This window comes from Lottia gigantea, assembly GCF_000327385.1.
Source record: "Lottia gigantea unplaced genomic scaffold LOTGIsca_12, whole genome shotgun sequence".
In the NCBI taxonomy this organism is placed as follows: domain Eukaryota; kingdom Metazoa; phylum Mollusca; class Gastropoda; family Lottiidae; genus Lottia; species Lottia gigantea.
In genome coordinates this window covers 1,037,074-1,059,783 of record NW_008707225.1, presented here as the reverse complement: position 1 = coordinate 1,059,783, position 22,710 = coordinate 1,037,074, and the positions used below count along the sequence as shown (strand labels likewise).

Below are 22,710 nucleotides of genomic sequence, written 5' to 3'. Positions count from 1 at the left end.
ATTTAGATTCAGTGAAGTTCCTATTAAACATCAGGTGAGGGGTCATTCTTTCACTATGGAAAATAACACAAAAATGTAGTAGTAACACCACTGTTTAAATATGATTCACTGATTCAAAATGCAGCAACTAAGCCGCAAAACATGTGAGTGGGGGGAGCGGAAGCCGCTGTACACCACTGCGTATCTTTGACACAACTACTAAAAGACTATGCGTAGTGGCCTGATAACGCAACTGTTTGAGATGACGCTGGATATAATAACAGTTTCCTGAACACCACACGATGCAGTTCAGACATATTATTAGTTTGAGTCATGTAGTTTTGATAGGGATATGTTTTTAACGCCTTTCGGGGGATTGCTCCTCTGTAGCTGCTAGCCTGCAAGAAATTACACCGGCTATAGTTATTTTAATTATAATCCAGGATAACATTTATATATGCCAAATTTAAAGAGTTTTATTATTTTTAACCTTGTGAGATCTATAGGGGTTGTAAAGATGTTTTCCAAATTCTTTATGTGTATCGGGGACACTCATTTCATTGATGTGCTTAAACTGGTAATATGTTGTGCTTAGGATATGCTGCAATTCAAATTTTCAATCAAACGTCTGTGGCTCAAAACTAAGCGTTTTATGATTTCATCACAAAAGCTTCTTTTGATAATAGTGTTAGTGACACTATTTAACGCTTAGTTTTGCGGAATTGCAGGAACCACAGAGTTTGATTGCAAATGGAAATGGTCCAAAACGATGCTTACAATGTCTCCGATACACAATTTGTTTACAATCTTTACAATCACTTTAACATTCGAATATATCAGGTTGGTAGACATGAGATGAACTTGTATCAACGAAACAGCTATATTTTGTAGGCCTATATATATTTTCCATAGTCTAAAATGTCATGGACAGTTGGATTAACGTTCTTTCAGCAGGTAAATGACGAACTTAATTACAATTACATATCTTTTCAAGAGTAGGCCCCTGTAATCCCACACAATAAAGAGAGACAAGGCATCTTCCATGCAACTTGAAAACCTGATGTCACTCTGCGACTGGATTTGTCAACCCGGCGTCACTATAGAGGTTTACTTTTTACTGGATCATGAATGATGCTGTAAGCTATAAATATTAATGTGCCCTTATCATTTAAAATTTTAGAAATAAATATAAAATATATATAGGTAAGTATATTTAGGTCAGACTGGGTCATGACCTGAACTGCCGGCTTTTCATTGGATCATGTTGCACAAGAATTGAATAACTACGATCAATTATTTGAGAAACAGGAACAAGTGGAACATCTAGTATTCTCGCGAACTGAATACAATTTTGAGGTTTTTCTTGTGGAATAAATCTGCCTACCTTATTTGAATAAATATGTTTGAATGGTACAAGAATATTGGTATCTTAGTTCAATATATAGAAAGGTAAGATATTTATCACAAATATAAGTCTATAAGGTACTATATGATTATTATGATAAAAGTGAGACATTATATCAGAACACCGCACTTGAACACTGCATATGGCTGAAGAAGGAAACATTTTTTTAAACAATATTTCATTCACAATTATATTATATGAAAAGGATTGGGGAACAGGCTTTTGCCTATATATTCCCTCTCCAAATACAAACTTTTTATTATGTACAAAATATATTGTAACGTATATATACAAACAGCGCCACATCCACTTAGATCATTATTTTATTATATATCAAAGGTAAATTCTAAATTTTCAAAACGTTTTGAAAATAAAAAAAAGTCATGAATTTATTAGAAATTTATTTAGACTGAAAAAGATCAGTAGGGACACTGTATAACAAATCGATAATATTTTTAAAATAGTTTGTTAAATGGTCTATTGATTTGCTTCTTGCATAGGAGGAGATTTAATAAAAAATGTTTTGAATTTTTAAAAGTGGCAGTACAGTAACAATTGACAGTATGAAAAATTCAACCTTCAGACTTACACTTGTTTTGAAGTTTTTGGAGCGATACTGTATAATATAGTTTCGTCAAAATCTGTCAAGAATTGGGCCTTCTATGGTTCATCCTTGAGTGATAATGAACACTCACACCCAGTTTCGTCAAAATCCATGAAGAATTCTGCTTTCTGAATTGTTTACGAGCTATATCTCCACTTAGCCTTTCGGTAAGCATACAGTTCTCTCTTATCTTGTTACCACCATTGTTATCATTCTACTTTATATATCCACACTTACAAAATATAGGCGTTATAAAATACTGGCGTTGATCGACGTGTTTGAATGAAAACAAATCGTATAATCTTCTTAAGAATTATTTCCCTTAGATAACAAAATGGGGTTTCTTTACAAAGTTCGGCTATAATTTCTATGCTTTAGCCTATTGACCAAGAATCAGATGACAAATTATTGAGATGTCATGTTGGAGTTCAAAGCATTTTATTTGATTTATTTTCTACTAAGATCTTTAAAGATCTTGAATACTGCTGTACATGGTTGGTATCATTTTCACTGTGTCAAGCTATTACGAACTGCGTCTAACACCTTGACTGCAATAGTGACACAAGGGCTCTTGTTGGCTGTATTCGCTAGCGTACAATCCAATCAATCAATCAAAGTAAGGTGGCCATAATCAAGGTTGGCATATATTATGCCCAGATACGAGTAGCTTGACAATGAGATGGGTGGACATCGCAAGGGCCTTGTTCTTACCAATGTCATTCTACATTTATGTTTGTCATCATGACATAAGTTTCAGGGATCTCTCCTTATGGTATGCGTACATTTATAAAAGGTTATTTATAGGCCTATCACCAATCAAAACAGAGCGATATTAAAAAGTATGCGCAAACCATTTAAATAGTTTTGTCATGAACAGTTAGATATTCTGAGTAAATGGAGACAGTGTTCTCTGATTTTGGTCTTTTCGTTATATAGAAAATCTTACTTGCTAACCGGACTTAACTGGCCTTACCCGTTACGCGGATGTGATATACGATTGGGATAAACGTGTCGTTATAGATCACGTCCAAGAAACTGATGGTAGATTTGTCGGACTACTAACTTTTTAGACAACTTCAGAATGACCCTTTAACTACTTTCCCTCTAGATAAGCCAACTTGACCTCATGACCTTAGATAACTAGGTCAGTATCACCCTAGCACGACCTGACCGATATTAATATATATTTAAAAAATACCAGTGGCACGCGTACTTTTATTATATACACCCACATGAAATGGGGGACGAATGGGCCTATTGTCGTCACCCATGTCCGTCCACAATTGCTCGTAAACACTAAAGAAGGCACAATTCCAGACTGATTTTGACGAAACTTGGTATGAGTGTTTGTAATCACCCAAGAATGAACACTATTGGAAATCAGAAAAATCGAAATGTATTTAGTATGAGTTATTGTCCGCAATTTTCAGATCGCAGACGCTTCAGAAGGCACAATTTCTTTACAGATTTTGACGAAACTTGTTTGGAGTGTTTGTAATCACCCAATGATGAACCCTATTGAAAATCAGAAAAATAAAAAAATATTAAGTGTGAGTTATTGCACTTGTTCTTGAAAACGCGTTCAATTTTTAGCTCATAAACAATTCAGAAATCAGAATTCTTCGTGGATTTTGACGAAACTTGGTGTGGTGTTCATTATCACTCAAGGATGAACCCTATTGATAATCCGAAAAATCAAAAAGTATTTAGTATGAGTTATTGCTCTTGTTCTTGAAAACGCGTTCAATATTTAGCTCATTAACACTAAAATGCATGATTCTTGTCAGATTATTTACCTGAGTAACGTTATACAGTATCACCCCAACAATTTCAAAATAAGTGAATGAAAGTTGAATAGACCTACTGGTAATTGTTATTGTACTGCCAAATATTTCTATCCGAAAATAAAGCTACAGTGGGCGAATATTATCTTGCCTTGTAAACGTACAGAAGCGTATATGTATATGTGACTTTACATATTAAACAAAACACGGGTTCAATATAAGGCCAACTTTATATAGGTCACTGAATTCAGGTCGTCGTTGCCTTGAACCATTTACACTTATTATTACACCAGCTATTTCCCTGAGTTTATATGGGAATTCATCTGGAAGCGATGTGGATTGTACTACTATATGAAACCTATTTGAAGACTATCCTCTAGATCCATATTCTTGACTTCACACAGGTTTTATGGTCTGCACCTCTTAATTGGCTAATTCAATGACTCAATCTGAATAAAAATACAACTGTATATAGTTCCTTTGTTCTTTCTCATTCTAAATTTAAAACAGCGGAATACGAAAGTTGAGTGCCAATGAAGTCGAAATTTGTGTCTTCAAATCCATGTGTGTCCAGAAATATCTGTGTTTGAAAGTTATCTTTTTTTTGAGACACTGCCACAATATAGAAAAGAATTAAAGAAATATTTTTGAAGAAATTGTGCGATTTCTAATACTTTTGAAGACTATTTACTATTTGCAACCTGCATTCATCCATTTCAGTCAATTTTCCTTTAACCATTAACTATTGTGTTTTGTGTTAAGAGTGAAGAAGTTCCTAAAAACTTCTATGTAAAGCACTGGTCAAGGTCACGAATAAAGAGATAAATGTTCAATACAAGATAAGGTGAAGTTAGCATAGTTAGTATTAAGTTAAAAAAACAACCACGAGTAATCTACAATAAACACAAGTCTATAATATGAAAGTTTTCTTGTTACCAGTTCTAAAAGAAAAGAGTATGAATAGGTTCTGAAAAGATAAACATCTATATATAAGGATTAGAATATATTATACTTAATGAGCTAGAAAATAGAGAGGGGGGTCAAGTATTATTGGATTCAATGGGATCGGGTCTACCACGGACCAGAAAATTACTAAGGTTTTTATTGCATTTCAGTATATTTGGCACAGTATGTACAGTTTATCTAATAAAACTGGTTGTAATACTATTGGTGATGTACATGTTTGCACTATCCCTGAAGTATTTATGGGGCATATATTATGACAGACAAGCTGATCCTACTAGTGATAAGCCGTTACCACCTGGTAATATGGGTTGGCCTCTCCTTGGTGAAACTGTACATTTTGTAATAAAGGTAAGTTTAATGCAAACAGCACAATAATGGAAAAAACCGACACCTCCATCCAAATCCTGACAATAACAAGCGAGGTCGATATGAAAATCCATACAAATACCTTTGATAGCCATAGTCGCTAAATATTTATTTTGTGTCGACTTTATGTATCACTTTTCAGAATTAAAACAATTATATACTAGAGCCACTCGTGGCACAGAGTGGGACTTTGCAAATGTAGCAAATTGCAAAAGACCCCGAAAAAATCATCCTTCCACGATAATTAGATCATGCGCAAGAACAGTCTAAAGTGGAGAAATTTTCATTTTTTAAAAGATTCTAATACCGGAAGTAGACGTCAGACCTCACAAATGAAAGTATCAGCAGATAGCCAAGGTCAATGACATTTAATCTTGTAAAAGAGAAAGTCTAAAAAGGTCAAGATCAAGAGATATACGTCATCAAAATTTCTAATTGCACACGACTATAAAACCGGAAGTTGACATAGGACAGCAAATATGAAAGTACAAATAGATAGCCAATGCCAATGACGTTTGATCCTACAAAGGTCAAGGTCAATAAAGGTCAAGGTCAAAAAATTGAAAATTTTCAATTTCCAAAACCGGTTCCTTTTTTTGAACTAAGAAGCGGAAACAACCGAACTTCTAAGACAAAGTGGCTCAAAATATGATGTAATTGTGTGCAAAGTTCCATTTTGAACAAATGTATACTTTGCGAGTTATGCCCCTGGCCAAAAATGTCAATAATGAGTAATTTAACCCGGAAGTGCCACGCCCACCTCAATTTTTTTTTGAGAGGTTAATTAATATTCAAAATGCTACGTTGTGTTTCAAATGCCAAGTTCCTACATAATAGAGGTCAAAAGATATAGGTCAACAAAAGTCAACAAAGGTCAAAATCGAAAAATGAAAATATCCAAATGTTAAAACCCGTTCCTTTTTTGAAACTATACAGCTGAAACATCTGAGCTATTAACACAAACTGGCAAAAAGGATGAGGTAATTGTGTGCAAAGTCTCTTTTTGAACAAACGCATCCTATGCGAGTTATGCCCCAGCCCCAAAATGTAAACAATTAGTAATTCAACCCGGATGTGCCACGCCCACCACAATTTTTTTGTCATAGGTGAATTCATATTCAAAGTGTCTAATTGTATTCCAAATATCAAGGTTCTCCATAAAAAAGGTCATAAGATATACATACACCAAGATCAAAAAGACACAAATATGGTAAAACAAAACTCAAATTTGAAAAAATCACCAATTTCAATCTTGCTTTAAAAAAGCAATTGTTCTATATCTATGTAAAGTGCATGAGAAGCACATTAGGAAACCGAAAAAATTAACCCTCTAGGTTAATTAGGTCACGTGCTAGAGCAGTCCAAAGTTGCGAATTTGGCTTTTTACGGATAGCTATAAAACCGGAAGTACATGTCGGGGGTCAAAGGTCAAAGTATCAAATGATAGCCAAGGTAAATGACCTTTGACCCTATAAAGGTCAAGGTCATCAAAGGTCAAGGTCACGAGATATACGCCATCAATATTGAAAAAATTCAATCGCACATTGCAAAAAAGCAAAATCGAAATTCAAAAATCGGCTTCCTGCGATCTCTCTTAATTTTTATGTTCTTTCATTTGACACCAAAATTTTGAAATTCGGTTCAGCCAAATTGGCTGAATAAAAATCGAAGAGTTTCAGGGAAATCAAAATGGCGGCCAAAGTTTCACGTCTGTTCCGGATTTTTTTTTCTTCGTTTTTTTGTCATAACTTTGTCTATCTATCAGCATAAATTTTTTTGTCCTATACAAATTACACCGGAAGATATTCAACCGGAAGTGAACATCGATTTCCTGTTTAAACCGGAAGTGAAATTGAAATTTTTACTGTACCATTTTGTTTACTTTCTTAAACTGTCTTTGCTCAATTTTTTTCAGATTAATCAGACAAAAAGCAAAAAAAAAATGAAAAAAATGCAAAATTTGGCAAAAAGAATGTCTGCGACAAATTTTCGAATTTTGAAATTTTTAAACTGCTATTCTTTCAGATTTTGCCAGTAGATTCCAAAAATGCAAACCCAAAGAAAATCGACCGAAAAATACGACTTCTAGAGCCGATTATCTATTCTTGCACATATTGAACTGTGGCACTTCCGGTTTTGCAAAAAAGATCCAAAATATATTTATGCACATCGTCGCCTATATCTAAGGTTCGTGAATGTTGAATGGTTGCTGCAACTATTGTAGACTAAGCTCAGGAAGGTGTGGAAGTTTATGCCATCATCATGCATTCCATATCTTCACAATAGTCAAAGTATATATACGCCTTCTTCTTGTACCTTGACTGCAATAGCCCACTTTCTTGTTTCACGGAAATGTTTGTGAATGCAACTAATTCGATTTCATTGTTCGCTAGCCAATGCGTAGGCTGCAACGATTCTGAGCCCTCGACAGAAAGACTTTTAAAACAATTACGCATGAAATCGGGGGCTCTGATTGGCTGTATCGTATTCACTGGCGTGCAATCCAATCAGACGTAATAGTAGTACTTTGACCAGTGGAGTATCTATTTAGCCCCAACCCTCCCGGACGTTCACGCAAGGGCAATAACTCTAAAACTGCATCCTGTATCATGACTACAAGCCAAATTTGACACGTTTTTACTAAATCAAGGGCAATATGACTCTTAAACGTTCATCCGATTATTTCCAATTTCAAACTCGACATCAATATATGTGCATACCAAGTTTCATCAAAATCATTTAAAAACTGAAGCCTTTATCGTGCTTAGATGCATCGGGCCACGGACGGACGAACAGAACCATGGCAATATACATTCATCCACATTTCCACGTCGGACCGCGTGTACGTATAAAAATGTTCCAAGGGGACACGAGAGTTATACTTGATGTTACAGAAGAAATCTTTATCTAAGTTTCAATCACTGACATGACTATTGCACTATTATTATAGGGCTGCAAGTTCTACACTGAAAAGATGGTAAAATATGGTAAAATTTATAAAACTCATATCATGGGTAAACCAAGTATCAGAGTAATGGCAGCAGAAAATGTAAAGAAAATACTTATCGGGGAAAACGTCTTGGTTCAAACTTCATGGCCAACAACATTGAGAAAACTGTTTGTTAGAGATCGATCTTTATCAGCCCAGACCGGCGATGATCACAGGTTTGTAATAAGGCATATGCTCATGAAATTGGCATTAATACCGATTTATTTGCGGTCATATATTCTATGCTGTCGATAAACAATTATCAGTAACACGGCTAACTTTCCAAAACTGGACTATAGGTTAATGAATTATGTAAAAGAGCAGGATCAAATTTGTGACAAATTCTCTCCACTCGTGTCTAATTGACCAGAGCTTATCTCTTGATACCAACTCGTGTTTCGGATAAACAATCCTTATTTGGACGGCTTTATTGTAACAAGGTTAATGTTCCAAAAATGACTAGCCGCGTGTACATTAATATTAGCAAATTCACTGACGAAACAAGAATATTCTATTTTGCATAAAGGGATGTTCACTTATCTTGGACACAATAAAGCATCAATTTGCACCATTCCAATTTCCAATCAGACGTCTGTGGTTCTTGCAATTCCACTAAAACTATCTCTCTTTTGTAACAAAACTGAGATCCTCCCGTATTCAGATTTTGTAGGTTAATATGTCATTGCCTACGGCGCTTTGGATCATGAAATTGGTATAGAAATTAATAGCCCATGAATTAGAACTCGTGGCTATTATATAATGGTCATTCATATTCAAAGTTATTCAAAAGAGTACTAGTTCAATGGTTATTTTTTTTAAGTACCAATATTAAAAGATTAACAGATTAACATTCCTGTCGATTGACGTATACAGTCGAGAGTATAAATATTAGAAGACTGCTCTTTTACGGACAAGGACCACCAGCACTAGATACGGCCATCGCAAAAAGGGGATATCGACACACTTTGTCATACTTTAAATAATATATTAAGTTGCAATATTTTACACTCTTTCAGAACGCGAAAGGTGACCATAAGTAAAGTCCTTGGACCTGAGAATTTGTCATATATGGTACCAGAATTTCAAAAAGTTATACGTGAATGTATTGAAAATTGGTGTAACCAAGACCAAGTTTTTGTACGTTTGATGTTTCAAGTTAGATCTACTGCTTAATTGCCCAACAAATATGGACCTTATCCAGTTATAAGTCATGATATATTTCGTCAAAGGTAGGGCCAGACATCTAATATAAATTTTTTTGTGAGTTAAGTCCGATCCCCTTTGAGATATTCAATTCTGGATAGTAAGCTATAGAATTTCACTATTTTATTACAGGGGTCCTTTATATGCCGACAGATGACATACAGGTTAACAAATGAAGTCATTGTTGGTGTTGACATTAATGATACACAATCTATACAGATTTTACCCTATTTTGAAACCATGATAGATAACGCGTTTAGTATTCCAATTAAATGCCCTGGATTGGCTTTTAAACAGGTAAGACTGCATGTATACTGAAACGTCGCAAACTTCAGAAAGAGTGAATTTATAAATCTATAAATGTATGTAATTCTTTTTTGGAGAGGGCTTAACTAAGTTTTCGTAACTTGTGTCCAATTCCAATTGATTTTTTTTGTCAATTAAACTATTTATTCAAATATCAATAATACAAAAGATAATTGTCAAACAACAACCACCTTTGGCCCTAAAGGATTATCCGAGTGTCTTCTGTGTTATTGCAATTCAGTGTGGATGCTCTGATCACGTGATCTTCTCAGATGGTGTGTCTATCTTGTGCGTTAATAACGACCAGGCATCTACTGTACACAAGCGATTTATCCACGCCATTGGAATCTGTGCCCAACGGGAAGCTGCAATTAGTTTTGCTGAATTTCTTTGACGCTGCCAGATCTGGTTTAGGCATCTTTAGATGCCATCCCACACGTGTTATATCGTGGAATGTGTGGACTGCCATTAGTGCTGTATAGGTGGTGCTGTAACGAATCCGAAGTCTTTCAATGGTTAAAAGCATTGGCAATACACACCCGGCATTTGGTCGTCCGATCACTTGTTCACGTTTTTGGAAGCTTAGACGACCGAAGCCACTGTAGGTGTCAGGTGATTTTATACAGAACCTTTGAATCACATGCAACAGGTGTCTCATAGGTCCCAAGGTTCACAACTCTTACGCCTAACGCAACCGATATTATCAGTTGAATATCATAAAGTGGCCTTTTTAAAGACATAAAATCATATTTACAAGGCAAAATAACAATTTTGTTCATGCACGATTATGTCCTAATAATTCAAAAATGCGACGTTTCTTTATCTGTTAGGTATAGATTGCAATGAATTTAAACTATTTGAATATCTTTGTAAAGAACCTTGACGTGATATAAAGCGTCTTTAAAAAAGATAGAAAATTTTGTGTTTGAAGTTTCTTGATGTTTGCTAGACTAGAGCATCTTTTAAAAAGAGAACCCCACTTATCTTTGCTCAATTACTGTAGTATGAGAAAGTATTGCTCAGCTCCTTGTAGTCGTTTTTTTTTATCTTTGAGCTTTTGGACGACAATCGAATAATTTTTGTTACATATTTCAGGCGGTGCATGCTAAAGACAAGATCATTGTTGCTATCAAAGAATTAATAGCACAATCCAATAATAACAGTTCTTCTGATGTAAATTGTGTTCTTGATGTTCTGAGGAATTTAAGGGATGCTGATTCTTTAACTGATGATGATATGGTTGATTTGCTACTCGAACTTATGTTTGCTGGTCATCATACTACAGCCAGTGTGTGTTGTTCACTACTGTTACATCTTGGACAAAGTCCAGAAGTTTTGGAGAAAATTCGAGAAGAACTCTTAGAAAATGAAATATTGGATCCAACGGCTAATTTAACGTTTGAACAGATCAACAAATTACCATATATAGATAATGTCTTCAAAGAGATTTTACTAGTGAAGCCTCCTGTAGGTGGAGCATTTCGAAAGGCACTGAAGACATTTGAAGTAGGGGTAGGTTCACAAATTTCCAAATATCTTTTGGATGCTTCAGAATGGTTTGAAAGCTATAATGTAAATGAAACTGAAAAAGCTAAATTTTGAGCACAGAATAAACAATTACCATCTGAAACATCACAATTTTCAGAACTAGGTTGGTCATAATATAAGTTATACAGTCTATTTAGTCTAAAATCAATAATGGAAAAAATATATATACATGTATTAATATTGTCTGTCATTGGACTGCCATATTTAATCATTGTTTATGAAACCTTTGATTGTAGGGCTATCAAATACCAAAGGATTGGACAGTGATCTATAGTATCCGTGAGACTCATAATATTTCACCGATGTTTGAGAATCCACATAAGTTTAATCCTGAACGTTGGAATGGTGAAAGACTTAAAAGTGCCGACCTTCGATTTCATTATATACCATTTGGTCTTGGAGCTCGATCATGTCCTGGTGAACAATTCGCTAAATTAACAGTCAAAATCTTCTTAGTAGAAATGGCGAGAAGGTGTAATTGGAAATTACACAATAAAAATCCTGATATAGATTTGTTACCATCGCCTTATCCTAAAGATAAACTGCCTGTCAGCTTCACAAAATTAGAAATAAAATGAATAAGCTTTGAGAGCTGTTTTTGTCCAAGTATTTAGTATATTATATTATTGTCCAAAAATATCTTCCAAGAAATGCTTAGAGAGGTGAAGATGTATTTGATGTTAAAGATGGGTTCCCTTTTTTTTATTTATGAAAATGAAAATGCTAATACCTATATGAATAGAAAGTAAAGGTGTTGACTTGGAGAATACCAGTTTATCTCATGTGTCCATAATTAAATCATAATTAGCTAAATTAGAAGAGAATTACCAGCAGAATTCCAATGAGTGACCGATCAAGAAAGGTCAAAAAGTCTTGTTCATCCAGACTGTACATATATGGACATTTATGATTGGTTAAACCTCTTATTATATAATGTTATGATTAAGAATACATGATAATTAATTACAAACACCAATTAATCAAATATTATTACCATATTGTTACACGCCCGACTTATGATATGGACGTATGGTGTCGTCACTCTCTGTTCGATTGTTCGTCCGGTTTATAATTATGTAATTTAGGAGATCCATTTTCGATGAATGGCAGTCGAAATACGTCATAATTGAAATACAAATATAGACTTATGTATATTGATGAGAATTATAGTTTAACTAATATAAATTTTGATAAATAGGTTTTTTAAGGCAGTGGCTATTTACCACTGGCGTGGTAAGCGTGGTAAATAGTCATAAGTACCCTTACAGCTATGTACCACGGCGTGGTAACTTGTTAAAGTAGGCCAATGTCACCATGTTAGCCTATGGAGAAAAAAAGTGGTATTTAAATTTTGCCACGTTTTTTTTATTTAGGGGATTTCATTCAATTTTTTTTTAATATTTCAAAAAATCACACTTTTAGGTTTAAAAAAATATATATATTGTGCATATTTCACATTGTTAGCACACTAAAATAAGCATTTTAATATCCCTAGCGAAGGAAAATATCCGCCATATTTAATATCGGTGACTGTGGTTTACGGGCATTTTGGACGCTAAATTTCACAGTCCAAAACATTTCTACAATCGCTATATGATGTGAACCATACGAAATTCGTTTATATATACATTTTAAAGCTATTTGACAGACTTTTATTGAATTTTTAAATTCCTAGCTATGATACTGTATATTCCTGGTTCCCAGCGTGGGTTTCTTTTCAACCCCTGAGGTGTAAGGTGCGACTAACTATTGTAGGAGAAGAATTATAAAGTTTCAGGATTTCTGGTGCCCTTCAACACGACGAACCAAAGCGAACCTTGACAATAGACTCAATGCCGCGGATGATATGCGTAGGATTTGTCGACAATGTTCCTATATTTGGACTATTGGTGCAAGGAAAACAACAAAGTCTTCCTACTGAGCATCTAATTGCTTATTTGATTAGTATATTATCATATGAGTGATTATTATGAATGAAAAATCATAAGATTTGTAATGTTTTGATTGTTATGAGGTATTGTCTTTCAAAATGTGTCAAAATTAGTCTGTAGCTTGTAAATACTCAATAAGGCACAATTCTTAGCGGATTTGGACGAAACTTGGTGAAATTGTTTATTATCACCGAACGATGAACCCTATTACAATATAACTTATTCTTTAGCTAGTAAATGTAAAAGGCACAATTATTGATAAATTTACATAAAACTTCATAATAATCATTTAGAAACCTCATTAAAAGTGTTGAAAAATATGTAATTAGTTATTTCCCTTGTTTTTTGAAAAGCGTTCTATTTCAATCTTTAACACACTCTTACAGTTCGTGGCAGATTTGGACGGAATTATTAATTTTCATGGAGTTAAACGTCCTACTTTTCTGTTTCACTTAGAGAAGAGTCGTATACAAAACAAAAAAAAAAGCGCTTGGAAGAAGTGTATGGCTAAGGGTTGAGTATAATGAACTGGTCATGGGTGTCTAGGTCAGTAATGATACATATATTGATAGTGCCTGATTGTAGTATGTAGTCTAGGTCAGTAATGTGACAGATATTTATAGCGTATGACTGTAGTATGTAATAGAGATGAGTGTCTCAGATGATATCTGTATAATTTCTGATCTCTACTACATACTACAGTCAAACACTATCAATATATGTATCATTACTGACCTAGACTGCATACTACAATCAAACACTATCAATATCTGTATAATTTCTGATCTCTACTACATACTTCAGTCAAACACTATCAATATCTGTATAATTTCTGATCTCTACTACATACAACAGTCAAACACTATCAATATCTGTATAATTTCTGATCTCTACTACATACTACAGTCAAACACTATCAATATCTGTATCATTACTGACCTAGACTACATACTATAATCAAATACTATCAATATCTGTATAATTTCTGATCTCTACTACATACAACAGTCAAACACTATCAATATCTGTATTATTACCGACCTCTACTACAAACTACAGTCAAACACTATCAATATCTGTATAATTTCTGATCTCTACTACATACAACAGTCAAACACTATCAATATCTGTATTATTTCTGATCTCTACTACATACTACAGTCAAACACTATCAATATCTGTATCATTACTGACCTAGACAACATACTACAGTCAAATACTATCAATATCTGTGTTTTTACTGACCTTTACTACATACTACAGTCAGACTATCAATGTATGTATCATTACTGACCACTACTACATACTACAGTTAAAAAGGATGTATCATTACTGACCTCTACTATACACTACAGTCAAACAGTATCGATATCTGTATCATTAATGACCTCTACTATATACTACAGTCAAACACTATCAATGTCTGTATTATTAATAACCTTTACTACATAATACAGTCATACACTATCAATATCTGTATCATTACTGACCTCTACTATATACTACAGTAAAACACTATCAATATCTGTATTATTACTGATCTCTACTACATACTACAGTCAATATCTGTATCATTACTGATCTCTTCTATATACTAGTTTCAAACACGGATAATTCTGAAAACAAGTGAGTTTGACGGCTCAAATTTTGACGATGAGCTGTGAATACTATTACTGATTGGCTTAGCCAAAAAAAAAATCCCGTTTCTGATTGGTTAAAAAATTGGCGTAACTGTCCCTTTAACAAAAAAATATTTGTCCTGGGTGGAATAAAATTGTTCAATGCTGCATGAATCGAGTTGAAAAGTGGGCCACGTTTCCACTTTCTTGAGAACTTTAAGGAACTTTAGTGGCATTTACATAGTTTATTTCTTTGTTTCGAAGTTCATGTTAATTCTGGACACTTTGGGAATATAGAATCGTTTGGAGAAACAACATGTGTTAGTGAAAGCAAGTTTCTGGACGACAAATTGGAAAAAGTTTGAATGAAAGACTAACAAGTCAGTATTTTTTAAGTCACATGATACCTTTTTCAATTCATAAGTGATCAACTTTGACAATATAACACATATTTAAACATTTTGTTCAAACCTTGTGGATTATGGATTATTGTGTCACAAAATATTGTGGAGTGAATGAACTCGGGGCGACCATGAAAAAGGTCGAAAATGTACAGGTGTGAACGCGTTTAAAATTTGTAACTTCATTACCTAGACCTGCACTTTTATGGGATTTATATTCTCAAATCACCCTAACACCGATAGGACCCAACATTACAATTTTTTGGGAAATATACATTACTTACTCAGTGGCGTAGCCAAGATTTCATTGACGGGGGTGAGGGGCACCTTGTCCCCTTTTTGGCTTTTAGAGGGCACTCTAAATAAGCCCCTGTAGTTACTTGAAAAAATGTAGTAATATTAAAAGACAAATTGCATAAAATGCAGGAATTTATTTCAAAAATTATTCTCAAACAAAATACCCTTACGATCGTTTGGGGAAGATTAGTCCTGAATTGATTTTGAATAGATATACTTGTAATAAGCCTGCTTTCCAATTCATTAACAAGGTTAAAGTATATTTTGACTGATTGCCGAAAGAACAAAATGAATGTACACTAAATTTCATACAATTTTTATTTTGAATATTTAGGTAGTTTTAAACAATTTTTGCCGAAAGGAATATCAAATCATGACTCATTTTATTTACCACTACCACGCCAGTTGTAAATAGCCACTGCCGTTTTTTAATTAATGCTTGAGAGAAGAGAATTGGCTTGGGTACGTGATAGAGACAATAGTCAGACAACACCAGATATGCTTATGTATATTAATGAGATCTCAGATGAACATCCTGATGAGATATGGATTAAAACTATTTGAATGGCCATGACCCTCTCCCTAAATATTGGTTTAAATATCATTTGCCCAAGTACTGATTATATACAGTATGTATTCTCGGATACAGTCAATTTGATTTTTGATCTAAAGCTTTTGGCTGTAGCAATTATCCTTAAAAGTGGGAAAAATTTGTGTTAAGTGTTAGTGCTACTATTAAGGTGCATTCCATTCAAGTTCAAGAATTTATATTTACTTCATCGTTAACACACAATTCATACCCTCATTTGCCTAACCTACTTTTTACCAAGTAGTTCAATATTCTTTTGTAGAAATATTGCTTTGCGTAACCTATTTGCCCTTTTTTAAAGTTGACTAACCATGCGTGGTTAAGAAAAGGCTTAAAGGGGTACACAATGTTTATCTATGCATTCCTTTTAACATACATCCAATATATCACTTCGAGTAGGATGACAAAATAAATGTATCATCATATGGTGTAAAATACGAGTACCGTTTGTGATACATGATAAATATTAGAAATGTAATGATACATAATAAATATTAGCAATGTAATGGTCCACGCCATCAGTGTAAGACACATACAAGAACAAGTGTGAAAAAATACATTTTTATTTTGATATCCAGGCTATTTATCCGATAGTTGATTCAATATAATTATGTTACAACATACAATAGGCCGATTTGATAAAAAAAATCTAATAATACGTAGCACATAAATGAAATGTACCTGTTGTTTTATTGTTTATGAATAGACAGAAGTGATGAAATTTGAATACCAAAATGAAATTGGTATTTGACAACGGTACACCTGTCTATATTATCAGTAACTCAGGGAAGGCCTATATATATACTGTTCTGAATATACAAGAACATAATTTGTAATACAAGCAATCATGGCGTCTGCATTCGCCGTAGCTCTAGTTGCATTACAATTTGGGTTGACAACTGCCAATGATGCAACGTGTATTTTAGATGATATTCAAGTTCAAGATAATTTTGATCTGAAAAAGGTAAGATGATAATTTTGTCAAAGTTTTATTAACCTTACAATTGAGACAGAGGGTTTTCGCCATATTGTGAATCTCCCATTTTTTTCTTTTTTTTGAAAAGCAGAATTGAATTGCATTGCATTATACAGAGGATATCCGTGATTGGAACGCATTACCCGAAAACATATCTTCATTATGTAGTATAAAAGAATTCAAACTACAGATAAAATCCATTGCGTCTCCACCATCGTATTATTTCCTTCGCGAAAGATCGGTCCAAATAGTGCACTGCAGACTCCGAAATAGAATGAGTGACCTCCACCTACACAAGTTCTTAAGACACGTTGGTGACTTCGCACCCTGTACATGTGGACATCCCATTGAAGACTCGGGACATTTTTTGCTTTTCCGAAATATCAGGCCCAGAGAAGAGATACATTACTCACACTACCACAGCACCATCTAGATGAAAAAACTATTGCATGGTTCAAATCACCTCAGTGAAGTTGAAAATGCACATATATACCAAACAGTGCATGATTTTATAAGACTATCAAATAGATTCGCTATTTAACCATATCGTATTTGCCCCTTAAGTGATATTTTAACATCTTGGTCTTTGTTATCTAACCTCAACCACACATATATATATATATCACATTTGTAAATATCTCTTACCTACCTTAGTGGTAGATCTTGTATACCTTACCTTGTTGATCACATACGTTAGTTGCTGATCTTGCTTACTAACCCCACTGTTGATCTTGTATACCTACTAGTACTTACCTACTAGTAACCTTGAAGTATACATACATTAATTGCTGATCTTGTTTACTTGCCCTAGATGCTGTCCTTGCATACTTACCTTAGATGCTAATCTTCTATAAATAATCTAATTGCTGATCTTGCTTCTTGCCCTAGATGCTGTCCTTGTAACTTACCATATTTGTGGTCATCCATTACTTTCCACAGCTGCTGACGTTATATACCCACAATATTTGTGGATGTCTCCTATTTACCCTAGAGGTGGACAGTGCTTGCATACTGTAGTTGTTGATCTTTGTTACTTACCTCTCGTACTGGTACTGTATACTTAGTTGTATTCCTATCCTATTTGCTGATCTCATATACTTACAGCAGTGGTGGATCTTGAAATTCTTATCCTAGTTACTGATTCTGTATATGTACCCTTATAGTTATTGATATGCATATATACCATAGATGTAAATATATACCATACCTGTGAATATATTTTACTTACCCTAGTTGTTGATCTAGTATACTAACCTAGTATTGATCTAATATACTTTCTCAAGTTGTTTGAACTTGTATACTTACCCCAGTTGTTCTTGTATACCATACCCTAGTAGAGTAATAACTCTGGTATATTAATCTTGTCCTCAGATCCATAGAAAATTACTGTTTGATTTTCAAATTATTTATTTCAACCGTTGTGACCAACTTATGTCTTTTTCCGCCAAGTCCATTTCTAGTCTAGTCAAATTACCCATAACATTAACACTGTCTCCAATTGATTAGCCCGACTATCCTTGTTTGCAGCTTCGTGGGCGGACGGAATTCTTGGGGATGAAGACCCCTGTCTGGTGTGGACACCTATGCACTTTCGCACGTTTTCATTTATATATTAAAATATACATAATTAATTGTTATCTATTATCAAATTACTAATTATTGATAACCATTTATTTATTTACTAATATCATATTTTCTGTATTGTGTCTTTTCATTGTATTAGGTGCCGGATTAGCATAAGCTTCGGCTTGTTTCCGAAATCTAACTTATTTTCTGTAAAAATTTCATTTAATATAGAAATAAAATATTGTTTAAACCATTATACAGCGGATTCCCGAGAATTGGAATTTTAGAATAGTTTTAAGTAAAGAAGTATGGAGTACAACAGATGCATACACTTTTCTATTTTCAGTATTTAGGAAAATGGTATGAAATTTATTGGATTCTGCCATTCGACATCAATGATCCATTCACTGATTATAACCATGTATATGAAGAAGTAAACTCAACCCATTTTGTTTCACATATAACTGGAAGGTTTGTCATTTAATTTTCAATCTTAAAGATATTTCATATTCGTGACAAAAAATATAGCCGGTGAACCATCTATCTACAACTATTTGAAGTTGAGGTGAATCGGTAGTTTAAACTCATCTGCATATCTGGTGTTCAACCTTGTCGAGATATTAATACATGTATTTGATTTTTTTTAACCCGGCTTCTCTCCTGTCAGCAATGCATGTAAAACAAGTACTGACTTTGAATAAAGCATTAACAAAATAGATAGGTTGAAAATAGGTCAGTTGTCAGATCGCATAGCGTTAAACTCCGAGTAACATAAAAAAAAAGAAAAATACATATGTATTGAGCAATATTTTAACAGTGAAAATATTTATCCTATTTTGATTGAACATGCTATGTCAACGAAATACCATTAACCAAAATTAAGCATCTATTGCATTTTCCATGATTTAACCAGAGTCAATATTAACTTGTAGGGTAAGAGCTATGGCTTTCAACTGATTTGAAGGAAACCTAGCATAGAAGTGAAGTAATGAAAATAGAGACAACTGACCTTTTGTTTTACGTTGTGCGATCTTCAGACAACTACAATTTGAAATGGGTTATATCGCTGTGACTAACATGTTTTCATAATTAAAATTGGACTTTCTATTTTTTTTTTATTTTTGATATAGCAACTTCAGTCAGGGTAAAATAACTGGTCTCTTAGTCTTAAACATTTAAAATACTGTACAGATAAAAAAAAGCCCACAGAAAATAGTGAATTGTTTATTCAAAATTCAAAGATAGCTTGCCAGGTAAGGCAATATACGCCCACTGGCAGCTTTGATTTTAAATAAAAATCTTTGGCAGTACAGTAACAACTACCAGTATGAAATATTCAACCTTCAGACATACACTTCTTTTGAACTTTTTGAGGCGATACTGAATAATATTACCAAGTTTCATCAAAATCTTGGGCCTTTTAGAGTGTTTAGAGACTAAAACTTGAACGCGTTTTTAACATCAAGGCAATAATATTTTTATCTTTGGGCAATTACATACACTCACATCAAGTTTCGTCAAAAACCATCAAGAATTGTGCCTTATAGAGTGTTTCAAGAACAAGGGCAATAACTTTCAATTTTCAATAGGGTTCATCCTTAGGTGAAAAAAAAAAACCACTCACACCAAGTTTCACCGAAATCTGTCAATAATTGAACGTTCTAAAGCGTTTACGAGCTAAAAATTGAACGCGTTTTGAAGAACAAGGGCAATAATTCATACTAATTATTTTCGATTATTCTGATTTTCAATGGGGTTCATCCTTGGTTGATTACTAACACTCATACCAAGTTTCATCTAAATCTGTCAAGATTTGTTCCCTCTGTAATTGAACGAGTTTTCGAGAACAAGGGCAATAGCTCATACCAATTATTTTTTGATCTTTTTGATTTTAAATAGGGTTTATCCTTTGATAACAACCACTTACACCAAGTTTCAAAATCCGCCAAGAATTGGGCCTTCTAGAGTGTTTACGAGCGTTTTAAGAACAAGGGCAATAACGCATACTTAAAATATGAGGGGCGGACGGACATGGGTGACGACAATATACGCATTTGTGCATTTCATATGTTTATTTCATGTGGGCGTATAAGAAAACAATAGATAATTGTCAGAAAACAACCAAATTTGGCACAGAGGATTGTTTGAGTGTCTTTCAAGATTTTTAATTGGGATACATCTTGTAGAATCCATCATTACGTCTGGAAGATTTTTGTGGAAAATCATTGATATTATTATCCTCATTTTCATAAATTAGTTAATGAGTTTGAAATAAGCATTGAATTTAATTCCAGGTCGTATGAAGGAAAATGCTTCTACAATGATGTACATTTCGAGATTATCGGAAATAGCAAATTTATAAAAAGTAAGTAAAGAAAGGCATTATACCGTTGTTTATCCATTGATGCATACAGGCTACCGTAGAAATATTTAGCAACACTGTTTATATCTAGTTATACAACTGATGCCGATAACATCATTTTTTTAAAATTTTGTGTAAAAACCCACGAGTAGTAGACATGTGCCATAAATACGCTTATTGCCATTTCTACTCAATATGAGCTGATATTGGGTGCCGATGCCCTAAAACCCTTTCAATTAATATGGTTCTAACGTCATTGTCACATTAAGTGTTTCGAGAATCAGTTCGTCGTCGATAAGGGGTTACAATGTATTTTCTAACGTTTTTTCAAGTCGAAGATAGTGATAAGCCGTTCTGGGTGTTAAAGACTGACTATGATAATTACTCTGCCACCTATGGATGTGATGAGAAGTTTGAGAATGGTACATGTAATAAGGCCCGTGGTTGGATATGGAGTAGAAATAAATCAATGTCCTTAGAACATTTCAATCAGGCTAAAAATGCATTGGAATCGGCTTGTATACCTACGTCGGAATTGTTGAAGACAAAACAAACCAATCGTGAGTAAACACAAATGCTTTCATGTGTAACAACCTTACAGAATAATGATAGTAATTGATTTCGATCTTCCAACTAGACTATCAATGTATTTTTACTCGTGGCATTTCTTTAATAAAATTTGGCATATAAATTTCTTATCCTTTCACCAATTTACATTTGCTTGTATTTATATTTACAGAATGTACCGGTAAGTAGGCTTTATGTTTTAGTGCTTTAATGCTTTAGTCCTTAATCACCATTCGCAGAGACGAGATTTTGATCGGTCTATGGTGCAGGGTTATCGATAGACCTACAGCTGAAAATTAGCGCAGGACCATTTTTAGAGGTAGGTCATACCTTGGCCTCAAAAACGGGATTTACTCAGTTGCATTCGGCAGTTTCCGTAAAGCTGAATTTCTCTCGTTAATGAATCATTCTGTCTTCTTGGTCAAACGACCTCCGTGAAAGTTACGCTAGCGCTCTGAAACATATCACGGTATTGAATGGCCAGTTTTTTTTTACCGGAATAACAATCTGATAATAAAATGTATCATTGGATAACTAAAAGTCAAAATTAAGCATTAAATGCTGTTAGAAGTAACTATATGCCTTTTTCTCCGCCCATTATAATGTGGTGGTATATTGTCGTCGCCCCTGTCCGTCCGTCCGTCCACAATTGGCTTGTAAACGCAATAGAGACAATAGTTTTTATCTGATTTGAATGAAATTTGGTGTGATCATTTATATTCATGAGATCTTGGACAAGTTCGAATTTAACGATCTTTCGATGAACGGTTTTTGAGTTATTGCCCTTGACTTATGAAAAACGCGTCAAAATTTGGTTGTGAACACAATAGAAACTACAGTTTTCAACCATTTTAAATGAAATTTGGTTTGAATATTCATAATGATCCTGGACAAGTTCGAATTTGGCTATCAATCCCCCAAAAAGGTGAACTATCATGCCTTTAAGACTTATGTATTGTATTGCTTCAAAACGCTGGACTAAACGCGGTGCATTTCTGACTATACCATTGCAAATATCACACCATCAAGTAAAAAGTCCCTGGTTTACACATTCCAATGTACCTCTGAGATTTTTTTCCTTACATTTAGGTTATGTGACTGCATTGGCTTTGGTGCATGTTGTCGTCTTTTTGAAGTTTTTGATACATGAATATCTCTGTATTGAAAATAAGCGATTCGTTGTTTTTTTTTTGTACATTAAAAACAAATCAATATGTTTCTTATAAAATATGCAATCGATTGATTTTTATAC

At 33.9% G+C, this 22,710-nt stretch overlaps 2 protein-coding genes across 2 annotated transcripts; both read left to right on the top strand.

Annotated features, from left to right (window-relative positions):
• Positions 1 to 4,951: 4,951 nt before the first annotated feature.
• LOTGIDRAFT_111029 (hypothetical protein) lies at positions 4,952 to 11,728 on the top strand (the record flags this gene model as incomplete). The annotated part of the gene is made up of 6 exons (XM_009048046.1): positions 4,952 to 5,086; positions 8,055 to 8,269; positions 9,110 to 9,230; positions 9,429 to 9,593; positions 10,698 to 11,114; positions 11,387 to 11,728. 6 exons carry the CDS (start codon positions 4,952 to 4,954, stop codon positions 11,726 to 11,728), a joined length of 1,395 nt encoding a protein of 464 aa, XP_009046294.1.
• Positions 11,729 to 16,834: 5,106 nt separating this feature from the next.
• On the top strand, positions 16,835 to 21,459 carry LOTGIDRAFT_156771 (hypothetical protein; the record flags this gene model as incomplete). The annotated part of the gene is made up of 4 exons (XM_009048045.1): positions 16,835 to 16,951; positions 18,876 to 19,000; positions 20,824 to 20,894; positions 21,224 to 21,459. 4 exons carry the CDS (start codon positions 16,835 to 16,837, stop codon positions 21,457 to 21,459), a joined length of 549 nt encoding a protein of 182 aa, XP_009046293.1.
• Between the last annotated feature and the right edge of the window lie 1,251 nt (positions 21,460 to 22,710).